General features: G+C 49.2%; 3 protein-coding genes across 3 annotated transcripts; 2 read left to right on the forward strand and 1 right to left on the reverse strand.

Moving 5' to 3' along the window:
* Positions 1-40: 40 nt before the first annotated feature.
* On the reverse strand, positions 41-2,642 carry BP5553_01889 (Zn2 DNA-binding protein; the record flags this gene model as incomplete). The annotated part of the gene is made up of 5 exons (XM_032010512.1): positions 41-1,040; positions 1,094-1,200; positions 1,270-1,844; positions 1,937-2,435; positions 2,496-2,642. The coding sequence occupies 5 exons, from the start codon at positions 2,640-2,642 to the stop codon at positions 41-43; spliced, it is 2,328 nt and encodes a 775-aa protein (XP_031874566.1).
* Positions 2,643-4,225: 1,583 nt separating this feature from the next.
* BP5553_01890 (Zn2 DNA-binding protein) lies at positions 4,226-6,457 on the forward strand (the record flags this gene model as incomplete). The annotated part of the gene is made up of 6 exons (XM_032010513.1): positions 4,226-4,301; positions 4,354-4,373; positions 4,428-4,528; positions 4,579-4,800; positions 4,852-5,457; positions 5,506-6,457. The coding sequence occupies 6 exons, from the start codon at positions 4,226-4,228 to the stop codon at positions 6,455-6,457; spliced, it is 1,977 nt and encodes a 658-aa protein (XP_031874567.1).
* Positions 6,458-7,081: 624 nt separating this feature from the next.
* Positions 7,082-11,392, forward strand: BP5553_01891 (uncharacterized protein; the record flags this gene model as incomplete). The annotated part of the gene is made up of 2 exons (XM_032010514.1): positions 7,082-8,017; positions 9,074-11,392. The coding sequence occupies 2 exons, from the start codon at positions 7,082-7,084 to the stop codon at positions 11,390-11,392; spliced, it is 3,255 nt and encodes a 1,084-aa protein (XP_031874568.1).
* Positions 11,393-11,981: the final 589 nt, after the last annotated feature.

Consider the following 11,981-nt stretch of genomic DNA (forward strand, 5'->3'; position numbering starts at 1 on the left):
AGGGAAAATAGTTCAAAATCCAAAATCTAGGTTTCCCGATTCAAAGCTTGATAGAGTTCAGATTATCATACTGCGACGAATGATTCATAAAATTATCAATCTCGGTCAATCCATCCGTCTCCAGACTCTGCATGAGCTCAATCTGCTGCTGCTGACTGAGACTTCCTTGCCTCATATGGACGTCGTAATCCTGCTGTCCAAAGACGTATGTTCCAAAAGTGAACGGGGCAGGGTTCATCGTGTAGTTCGAGTCATCGGCTACGAGGGGATGGACGACTGCCCGGTTATCGTTTTGTGATGGTGGCAATTGAGTATCTGGCATGGCGTTCCAAGCATTGGAGAGATTTTGCGGCTGTGTGAACTCGGGAGGGAAGTAGCTAAATCGGCGATCCGATTGTCTACTAGATGGGGCACCGAAAATAGAATTCGATCGGAAAGCAGGTTGAGGTGGAGGCATGCTGTTGTAGTCGAATGGGATTTGTTCAGGCATTTGATTGAAGACATATCCAAATTGAGGTGGTGAGGTATGTAAAGTATTCTGAGAATGGGCGAGCGATTCAGGAGTCAAGCTGGAGTGTTCTGACGCCGATGGTGAGTTGGCATCGGTAAGAGATGATGGGGAATTGGCGGATAAGGACGAGGGCGGGTGCGAAATATTGTTTACATCGTAGCTTTTGAGGCACGCTTTCGATAGTGTCGAATACAGCTGAGAGGCTGCAGCTGTTCCTGGCCAGCGTTCCCGACAATTGACGATGATGTTGAGCGCAATGTCAACGCTCTCCTCTACCTCTACTTTAGGATTGTATGCGCGAACCTCTGGATATGAGATTGACCAGAGTACAGTATTTAGCGACTGAAAAACTGCTAAAAGGAAAATCCAAGTAATATCGACCAAGCCAGTCTCCATCTGCTTGCTCGAACTTTTGATGTTGTGTGCTGAGGCTTCATAACACATTATAGCTGAGATAGGTGAAGGTATTGGGACTTGCGGCGACGGTCGTCGAAGGGACACGATCATGGTGTGATACCTACCAGTGAACCTATAATGTGTTAGCAAGTGTATGATACCAACATAAGTGGGTCAGACATGTACCATGACTTGCTCCAGTTGGGATTTCGAGGGCAAGCATCGAGCCAATCCTTGAGTTTCTTCTCCATCTCGGCATACCATGGATGGTCCTCATTCTTCGGTTCAGGTCGCTTTTGCTGATAGAGTACCCTCCGGATCTCCGCTTGTAAAAGCCTCATCCGGAGGAAATGTATACTCACTGTCTTCTTTTCCGAGACCGGTCCTGGTAATATTCCATCCGCGGTGATATACTCGTCATCGACTGACTCGAAAAACTCGACGTCAAAATGATCCTCCCCGGTAGCAAATGCATTAGGACGTCCCATAGTGTGCGCGAGACCCAGCTCCATGGAGAGAACTATCCATGATAGCCGACGTCTCATATCCAGCTGAATAGGGTTTACTAAGCGTAAAGAAACCCCTTGAGTTATAGTCTTTTCTTCAGACAATCCAAGCTGCTGGCAAAGTCTTGTCGCCAACCCCACAATATAATATATAGCGGTGCGAGTCGGTGTTAGTAGAGAGTACTGAGCCACCAATACCAAACATTGAAGTGTCTTGAGATCCTTTGGACGAATAATATCTTCCATATATGCCATAGCAGCGAGATAGTAACTATCCGCCAAACCGGAATACTGGGTATCTAGTTTTTGCATGCTGATTGCAAGCACCATCCTGAGAACGAAGTTCTTATAGGGGTCTGTACTTCCATCGTAGACGTCTTGCAAATCTTGAGCAAATGTTGGCTCGTGTAAGGTGGGTGTCAAGAACTGAGCTATTCAAAGGTAAGTAAATGGTTGTTCAAAAGGGATCCGAGACATGTCTCGGTATCAAAACGCATGGATATACACTTGGGCTCCCACTGACCTTTCTGGTTGAAGACCTCAACTAGCTTGTCCGTCACTAAACGGCTAGGTAATGTTGGGGCCGGCACCGCGCTGATCATCGGATATGATTTCTTTCGCCCTGTCGCCGATTCGGGAGATTGCACAGGCGGTCGCCGTTGGCGCACCTCCGGGACCAGCTCCCGAATAGTTCTTGAATCCGTATACTTCTTTGCCTCTTCCATCACCAATCTCGTCATTGCAATGCCGCTCGAGGGCCCTAAGAAGCGGGGGGTCTCATCATCCTCGCCCAGCCGAACCAGTCCCCCAGGGCGCATAATATCTTCGGTATTCTTGGGGAGGCCCTCTTCTTCGGTATATTGGCTGAGCTCTGCTTCCAAGATACGAACTTTTTCTTGCAGTTTTATCACATAGGTCCGAGGTATCTTCTTCCCTTTCGTAGTATCGAAGTATTCGCAGACGGCGCCGGCCCTTTCGCACGGGAGGCAGCGGGGTAGATTCGGGTCGCATCTTGTCTTCCTCTAGGAAATGTTAGTATATAGGTATACCGGGATCTACCAGACCAGAAAGGGCGCGCCAACCTGGCGGCACCTGCAGCAGGCAGTCAATGTGTGCGCGATTCTCGGGGAATGGTCGTCGCTCTCATGGCTGCTTTCTCGACCTCCTTTGGCCTCTCGAGCGTGGTTGCCGGAGCTCAGCGGCTGCCGGTATGGACCCCGAGGATCCATGGAGGTTGCGATTTCAGAAGTACTCGAGTGTGTCTCACGACAACAAATGTACTTTTAATCGTTGGGTTTCTCGAACGCTCAAAGTCGTGGCAACCACCATGGTCGGGGGAAGCAATCTACGGGGGTGTTTCTAATCCGTATATAGCGTCGCAGCCATGCGCAACGGTGACGAGCGCGAGCCAACTCGTACAGAGAGGGAGAATTGAAGGATGGGCGAAAGCACACAGGAGATTCGAGTTGAACGAAAGGCTGTACTCGAGCAGTTGGAGTGACTTCCGCGTCAAGGAGCGATGCCGTATGGGGATGCCCAGCTTAACCGTACAGATAGGATATGTACGGCACCTACTGTACCTACGCATGTAGGGTCTGGACTCGTAGGGGCAGGGGACGAAAGCCGGCTCTACGAGCTATGTACTGTGCTTGTACTGCACATGTACTGTACTTTTGGAGCTGGGTCGATGTTGGTTTCCAATAGTACTTTGCGTAGCCGCCAGGAGAGATACGGTATCTCGCTGTCCTGTACAGAATGTACGGAGTGTACTTTGCACTTTGTACGGAACTGTGTCTATCTGTAGTCACTTGTACGAAAGTACCCTTGGGAAGCATTACTCCGTATGCTCTGTGCAAATATCCATTGCCAGCTTAGGACAGGGTGCTTCATACGTAGTACGTGCTACGTACATGTACGTAGGTGGTCACCAGTGCTCGGTATTGGAGGCTGGCAGGCCTAAGTGGTACACAACGGTACATTGTCTTGAAGTACCCGGTACTTTGTGTTTTCCTTTGTGCTCCATCCTGAAACCAACACCAAGTATACAGTCCGTGTGGGGGGCATTGCGGCGGGGAACTGGGCCCTAAGTCTAGCACAGAGCAGCCATACGAAGAACGCTGAAGTCCAGGCGAATTGACGGGCTATTTGAATCCACCTGAGCCCTCTAGCACCAAGTACGGAGCTGCACAATCCGCGCTGTGGTACTCGAGTACTGGATACCTGTCGTGCCCGTACTGGAATATCGTTCACCGGGATTCCTTCACTTCCTTAGAGCTTGCCAGCAGGGACCAATCCCTGTCTTATCACATCAACACTTGCGATTGTGCGCTCCAGCGACAATCTCGATAGCCTCGTGCCGTCTCGTACTCCGTAAACCTTCTGATGAGCTCAACCTTCGCAAATACACCCAGTACCCGCACAGGCGTCCTCTACTCGTACATCTACACGGCGCTTCGTCGAGGCCAGATCGAGGCCAGCGCCCCAACCCAACATCCTCGGAGAGCGAGCGCCAAACGAGGCCAAACGAGACCAAACGAGACCAAACGAAACCAAACGTAGCGTTACCGACAAAGTCGGGGTAAGACGAGACTAGACAACCGTCCTAAAGTTGTGTGCGGTCGACAAGCCGCGAGAGCTAGCTCGTGATCCCGTCCGCGCTTCATTGCCATCATTGCTGAAGCCGTACATTTGTAGGCACCGTGAGGTTGGGATCGCGCCTAGGAATTATTTTGTTTGAATAAAATGTGGTAGCCAAATCATCCAGAATCCTCTTTTTAAGACAATTAAGACTTGGGTCAGGAATAGACCAAACATGTCCAGTTCGAGACCCAGTGCGGCTGATACGCCTCTGCTGAGAGTCTCAAGACCGGTTTCTGCATGCTCGAGATGTGAGTGGGAGAACGTGGCCTCTTTGGAATACCCTTCTAACATTCCCAACAGGCCGCTCTGCTAAAATTAAGGTCCGGAAAACTCTCCTTTAAAGTGGTAGGGCCCGTAAAGCTAACAGCTCCAAGTGCGACGGCAAACTTCCAGCTTGCACTGCTTGTGAGAAATCCGGGCGGGCTGGGGAGTGCTCAAGCGCCAACGACCAGTTTGCCAAAGGGAAAGAAAGAAGGTTGGACTGTCCCGCTTGGGTATTGCTCTTCTAGAACTAATCCTTCTCAGCTATGTCGCCTCACTTGAATCGCGCGTTGAGAAGCTTGAAAGGAGAATCGCCTACGCAAGATCTCGCAAAGCATCTGTTGCTATGCATGATGTTGATGAACCCGTCCAACCACCGGATCGCAAAGACTCCCTTGCAACCATACGAGCGGCGATTCACGGAAAGGCGGCGAGACGAAGAGAGGTGGCGGACGTGAATGAGCTAGTATCTGATTTTGGTTACCTGTATGTAGCCAAAGGCTTTCTGTGCGGCTCCTCCAAGCTAATTCAATCTAGTTCAGTTAATGCAACGACCCGAGATTTCGAGTCGTCCACGACTCACATGACATTTGGGCGTTTGATCCTCGCTGCAACCAACCTCGAGCCAGTCCCGGATCCTAAGCCCCTTCAACTCCCACCCAGGGGAGCTTCCATGGCATTAGTCCAATATTACCTGGATAACATCTATGTACTTTTCCCTGTATTCTCCGAGACAGCCCTACTCAACTCTCTCGATGCCATATACCAAGAAAATGGACGTCCCGTTACGGATTTTGAGTCGTGGCTATTCTATATGGTCCTTGCTATAGCAACTATCAGCCAATCCTGTAGCAACAGAGACAACCTCTATGGAGATGGCCTGAATTGGGTTGGACGGGCCTTGCAATATGCCGACAAAGCCCTCATGCCGGGATACGTGTCGCAAATACAAGCTTTGGTGTTGCTTGTGCAATACTCGATGTTAGATCCTGCTCATTTTGATAGCTGGCAGTTGATTGGATTTGCCTGTCGCGCGGTAGTTGATTTGGGGTTTCACCAGGATCCACCCAAGGAAGAACAGGTCGAGAAAAAGACCATGGAGATGCGGCGTAGGATATTTTATTGCGTTTATTCCCTTGATAGGTGAGTGATATTGTCGTGGACCGAGACTTGCAGCTGATCTTCAAACAGGTCCATCAGTATGGTTCATGCCAGGTGCTTCTCGTTCACGGACGACTCGGCGGGCGTGGCATTTCCATCATTGCACGGTGGAGCAAGTCGAGGGGCAGCTGCAAACTCCTTGACCGGGCCTCATTCACTTGAGCCCGCTAGTCTTATGTTTCCACTACGATACACTCAATCGTCCTGGTACCAGGAACTGTTCCAGTCTAGTCGGGCGCCTCTACAAAATCCAACCCTCTATATCTGGCAGGTGTGCCAGGAGATGCACGAATGGTCCGAGTCTTTCCCGGATAGCCTGCCGCTCCACTTCAAGGACTTTTTCGACTTGGAGCTTCTGTACAGCTATGTTTACTGCTTAGCGCCATCTTGTCGAGTACCATCTGTATCTGCCTATGGTAAGACATTGATCTTCGAGTACAGCATTGCGTATATGCAAAAGATATTCCCAATCAGCAGAGATCCCATCAACAAGGCGTTTTATACCTACCACGATGCACTAAGGGTATATTTTGTGGGCAGCCAATTTCTGGCTGTCCTCAGGGAGGACCCAGATCAACTTTTGAATGGCGTCCTACCGTATACTCCCGTCGCTGCAGGTTCTCCTCCACCGCCGCCGTTACCAAGCAACGCTGGAATCGATGGTGTTGACAGGAGTATCAATTGCGTAACACACATCACAGAAACTCTGGTGGCTTTTGGTCACCGTTGGGATGACTCGAAAACCCTCCTATCAAGCTTTAAATGCCTTGCTGACCCTATCCTCGCTATGCTGCACCGGAGGAAACAACGGCTCAAGGAAACACCGCGACCAAGTCACAGCCCCCCGGGGTTCATGCCACAACCCCCCTTCGATCATAGGCCAAACATATCTACTGATGGATGGCCAAGTGCGATGCCGGTATTTTCAAATAATACATCTCTGCAAGGAGCGCATGGACTTGGACTCGGACAAACAAGATAGGTACCTAGTTTATAACTTGCGATATGCTGATATGTACCCTCACGAATTTATGAATATCTTCAAACTTAGTTAAACTTTTGTGTCTTGCGATCAATGGGTCAAATATCCCGCCTTTCGCACCGCCTTATATTGTACAGAGTGAAGTTGTTTTCCTGCTCTCAATATCCTCACGCGTCTCCTTCCCCATCTGTCGCGATCCACCAACGCGCCTATCACTCTTTCCCTTCCACCTCTTCTCCTACTCTGATCTGAAGTTTATTTCATCAAGTCATCAATTCCGACAGTCTCAGCTCCCGTTCATTACATGAGCGATACGAGAAATCGACAAGATCAGCTTGTGATGGTATTTTTAGACTCTGCAGACTCCCGTCCAGTGGTTTTCAATACCACTTCAAGCTTCACTCTTGTACCATCAGACATTCCGCAGTATTAGGCTTGAAGCGCCGACAGCAATATGATTGCCCTTTATCCCTTTGGTAACTGTCATCTTCTCCTTCCGCAATGCAGTCACTAACGTCCAGAACTTAAGGCTTCAAAGCTGCCGGAACCCGTCACGTTCGATCTCATGTTCACCAGGGCACAAAGAGGGGTTTCACTTGCTTGGTGTTTACTTCGCTCCTCGTGATGGCTGCTCTGTATTTCACAGCCACACTGCTTAGTTCGCATGCCACAACTGGTCGATCAGCTTTCGTCCACCCTACCAGGCTGCCTCAATCACGACTTGTTGATAGCCAAAGCGCCGAGCATGCACCTCCTTTAAACTTGATACGTGAGCTTCCGAACATTGAAGGACAACATGAGCAACTAAATCCGCGAGATATTGAAACTGGTCCTGAAGCCTGCAACCATGGGGACACCAAAGATTGTTTGGATAGTATTGTCAAGAGATTCATCGATAAGGTCGTCCAGAACATCACGGAAGAGGATAACGCATTCAAAAACCCAACTCGAACTTCTGATGGCCGGCCTCCGAAACGCTGTGGCTTCCTATCTAGTCTAATCTTCTGGCGACACTGTCACACTGCTGAAGTTAACAACAGTTCCCGAGATGAGAGGGCCAGTCTTTTGGGGTTCTTGCCGCGGTCAAACAACACTATCCGTCACTTTCCAGATCTCACAGTGCCATATACCGCAAAACTCCAGAAACGGTCATGTGAATGGTTAGAAGGCGATTCCTTTACTCGTTGCATTAACTCTCGTGGATTGAGTTGGTTCCAGGCTACTCTCGTTGTTCTTAGCGGTGTACTGCTCTACCTGGTGTGTATGTTGGGGCTACTTCTATGCATGACCCGATGGAGAGCCAACAGCCCTCACCCCAGCACTTTACGCACCATGACTAACACCCCCATTGCTCCTTCGCCGGATCTTAACTGCCCTGAAACGGCCATGCTTTCTCCTGTGGAAGAAGTGCCTGCGACTGGACTGAGACGAACTGGACTGAGACAGGTTGACGATGTTGAGGCACAGACGGATGGCACCGCTGATTTTCCTGCCACACTGGGTCTTGATGGATGCAGCGATACATGGAGACAGTGGATAGAATATAAACATAACAGAGAGGTGAGTACATTGGTCTTCATTCTACCACCTTGTTGTGCCATTCATCCTAGGGTATCAAGCGTCTTGGATATCGACAACAGGCTGATTTTCTCTAGTTGAGAACTTCCAAAAAGAAATCAAGACGACAATCTCGCAAACCTGAGCCATCAGCACCCCGTATCCCATCTTTACAGTTACCAAAATCCACACTACATCCTTGATTCAGTTGCAGAGTTGATGGCACGAACAAGGGCAAGGGTTTCAAATGGGAACCAGATCCTTGATTCGTCGGTTACGTTTGAGAATAGGGATAGGCCTTTAGTCGAGTTGATAGCTTTGGCTTGGCTTGGTTTTTGAGCATAGCCGTATTATGGTTTGTAGAGTGTTTAGTATGAGTCTTAACGAGGCGTGGAATGATTCTGCAATGGCGCTGGGCTCCGACAGATTGTACTTGTCCTTTTTCCTTTAGCAGAGGGGTCACCTTCCTTCGACTCTCATTCCTTTGTCTCTAAACGCGTAAATTGAAATCAAATTGAAATTGATTTGTTCCTTCACCAATAGTGTTATGACATGATGTATGTTGCGTCGGTGCCTTTCCGGGTTACTCTATATACTCAAATAGTAAAGCACTCGAAACTGTGCCACCACACGCCAGACCCGAGGAATACGAGTACTCAGAAAGGAACTTGGTTGGGACCGTGAAATAGTGCCTAATTTAGTATTAAGCACAAATATCTATTTTGGGATTAGGCAATCTCCTCTCTTTGGAAGAACATTGAGGTGGAAAATGACTCAGTATTCGGAAGTCGACGATGGCCTCGCCTATGAAATAGCGCGCGCCATGCCTCAGACTCGCCGTCGCAAGTCAATGAACAATAAACCATTCAACGATAATCGTCAACATCAGCTATAAGATAGGTAGATTGTGCTGCATCACCCTCACATCCGCCACACGTGATTTATATAAAGAGAAAAACAGATTCGATGGTAGTGATACTCGATCACTGCCGCTTCTCGCTCAGAGAATGGTTAGTTGTGATTAGCGTCATGTGCCAATGCTGCTAATTGTCACCACAGGCTGCCGAAGCTGACAAGATCAAGTATTTTGATCAACTCTATGCCCTGAAACAAAGTTCCGACGAAGAAGAGGATACACATCATCCTAGGGAAGTTGTATGGCCAAGAAGTCGAACTATTGCTTCAAAATTTCCCCCTTCGTCGCAGCCAAGTGAACGCCGGAATCAGCCCTCGGATTCACAGAACAAGGTGCCGTCAATACATCGTACAAATTCGGCACCAGTATCAAGTGTCAGCATAGCGAACGAAAGTTCTCCCGCTCGCAAGAGCTCCTTACTTCGTTATGGTGTCTCCACCCCACCTTCAGTTGAGACGTCCTTTGATGGCAAGCCACCACCAGCCGGCCCCTCATCCCCCCAATACAGACCCAACATGGAACGACGAACTGTGTCTGATCCGGTGGCCGGCTCCCTGGTGTTGAAGAACAGCTCTGGTATCACATCAATGCTCCAGAAGAAGCAAAAGAGGAAGCGCGAGCCGTCCATCAAACTCGCCCCCGAGAAGGAACGAGTCTTTCAAGGTCTGACATTCTTTTACATTCCTCCGGATGATATTGCGCCTCTGCGGCGAGCCCGGATCACAAAAGCAAAGAGCTTTGGTGCCATCTGGACTAAGGATTTTGGGATGGATGTAACTCACGTTGTCGTGGATAAGGCATTAACATACCAGAGCATCGTGCAATATCTCAAATCCGCCTTCAGGATCGACTCATTGCCAGGAAATGTCGTCTTGGTTAATGAAAACTATCCTGTTGAATGCATTCAATTCCGCTCACTTCTCGATCCAAGACAGAATCAGTATGCAGTTACTGGGAGCCCAGTGTCAGTAGCCTCTCCAACCATAGATAAACATCCGGGAGTAGAGGGGCCTAACAAAGGGGACCGGGAATATGATTTGAGGATTCAAACGCCGCCACGGCAGGAGCCATCAACGCAAGAAAAGTCCCCTGAAGAAGTCCCAACCCCGAAAATCTGGAGGCCATCAGGGGAGCCTAAAAAGGCAAAGAAGATAGTGAAAAGTCCACAGGAGGCATCTCCCCCAAAGAATATCCGAACGGTTCGGGAAAACGGCGATGCACTTGATGAAATGATTGAGATAGCAATGAAAACCAAGGATCTACCACTAGACGATGACGATGATAGCAGCGGACCACCATCAAGCAACGGCCCCGAAGACTCGGACAATTCGGACGACAGCAGAGAGCGGTCCCCCAACCGAGCGGCATGGAAAAAGCGACGTAAGGGTCCCAAAGGAACTATGAACCAAGAGAATTTCAGTTGCATGACGGGTGGGACTGGCACATCTTCGAAATCGAATCCCAATGCTGCAACCATCGAGTCCTTCAAAGAACTGGCAAGTTACTACGAACGAATTCGAGATCCATGGCGACCTATGGCATACAGAAGAGCCGTTACCGCCCTGCGGAAGCAGACGAAGAAAGTCGTTTCCAAGGATGAAGCGCTCTTGATCCCATACGTTGGGGAGTCAATAGCGGAAAAGATACAGGAGATTGCTATCAAAGGGCACCTGCGGAAACTCGACTACGCCAAATTGGAACCCAACGATCTTATCTTACAGACATTCACCAAAATCTATGGCGTGGGCCTCACCCAAGCCTACAAGTGGATACAACAGGGCTATAAAACCCTTGATGATATCAAGTCCCATGTACGTCTCAATGACAACCAACGCATTGGAATCGACCACTATGACGACTTCAACACGCGCATTCCGCAAGATCAGATGACTAGTTTGGGTGAAATCGTCAAGAAAGCAGTGGCAGGCATTGATGCCGACGTTGAAGTAATAATAGGAGGTAGCTATCGCCGCGGCGCCACCAGCTCAGGAGACATCGATTTCATATTATCCAAGCCTGGCACCCAATCCTCAAGCGACCTGCTCCCATTCCTAAATACACTCGTCACCCACCTCACAGAAACAGGATTTCTAGCTGCCGCCCTCGCAGTCCCACGCAGCTGCTCCTCCGCCTCCGACAGCGGCTCAAAATGGCATGGTGTATGCGTGCTACCAGGAAACCCCATCTGGCGGCGTATCGACTTCCTCCTCGTTCCCGAGCCGGAGATGGGTGCCGCACTGCTGTATTTCACGGGCGATGATATTTTTAATCGAAGTATGCGGTTGTTGGCTAGTAAGAGGGGTATGCGGCTTAACCAGCGAGGGCTCTATAAGGATGTGCTGAGGGGACCGGGACGGGTTAAGATTACTGACGGGTCTTTGGTGGAGGGCAGGGATGAGAGGAAGATTTTTGAGGTTCTGGGTGTGCCGTGGAGGCCGCCGGAGCAGCGGATTTTGAATTGAAGGATTGGGTTTTGTGTTGGGTTCGGGGAGTTTGGGGACGGAAGATGGAAATGGTTGGGCGTTCGGGGATTGCAGTTCATGCCGTGGGTGTTCGGGGTTTGGGTTCATAGGATATGGGATTTGTTTTGCTCGAGGGGCATCTTTGTTAGCATTTGGCTACTATGTTTGCATAGCTATGGTAGTTATTGGCCGGTAATGGCACTGGTTCGGTGTTCATATTGGATATGGTACTGGCCGTGCCCACAATACAGGCTCTGGAGCTAGTCTATTCAGACTACCTCCAAATCTTCTGAAGCACACGAATGTTATTGCTCCCCTCCCTAATCCATATCAAACAGAGTAAAATTCAACACAGGTGTCACAAGCAGAAATTTCGAGACTTCAAAAGTAGTAGCATCTAGATTATATATATATGTATATCTAAGTAATATATATCATGCACACAATAGGTATCCAATATCCATCCCCACATAAACATTAGACATAAGTCTTTAAAAAACATTAGCGCACGCTATTGTATAAAGGCAGCCAGTGTACCGCCGCCGTCGAAAAGGGGCTTCCCCGCTAAAAGGACAGACATTATAGTATA

This window comes from Venustampulla echinocandica (assembly GCF_003357145.1).
Source record: "Venustampulla echinocandica strain BP 5553 chromosome Unknown scaffold_0, whole genome shotgun sequence".
In the NCBI taxonomy this organism is placed as follows: Eukaryota; Fungi; Ascomycota; class Leotiomycetes; order Helotiales; family Pleuroascaceae; genus Venustampulla; species Venustampulla echinocandica.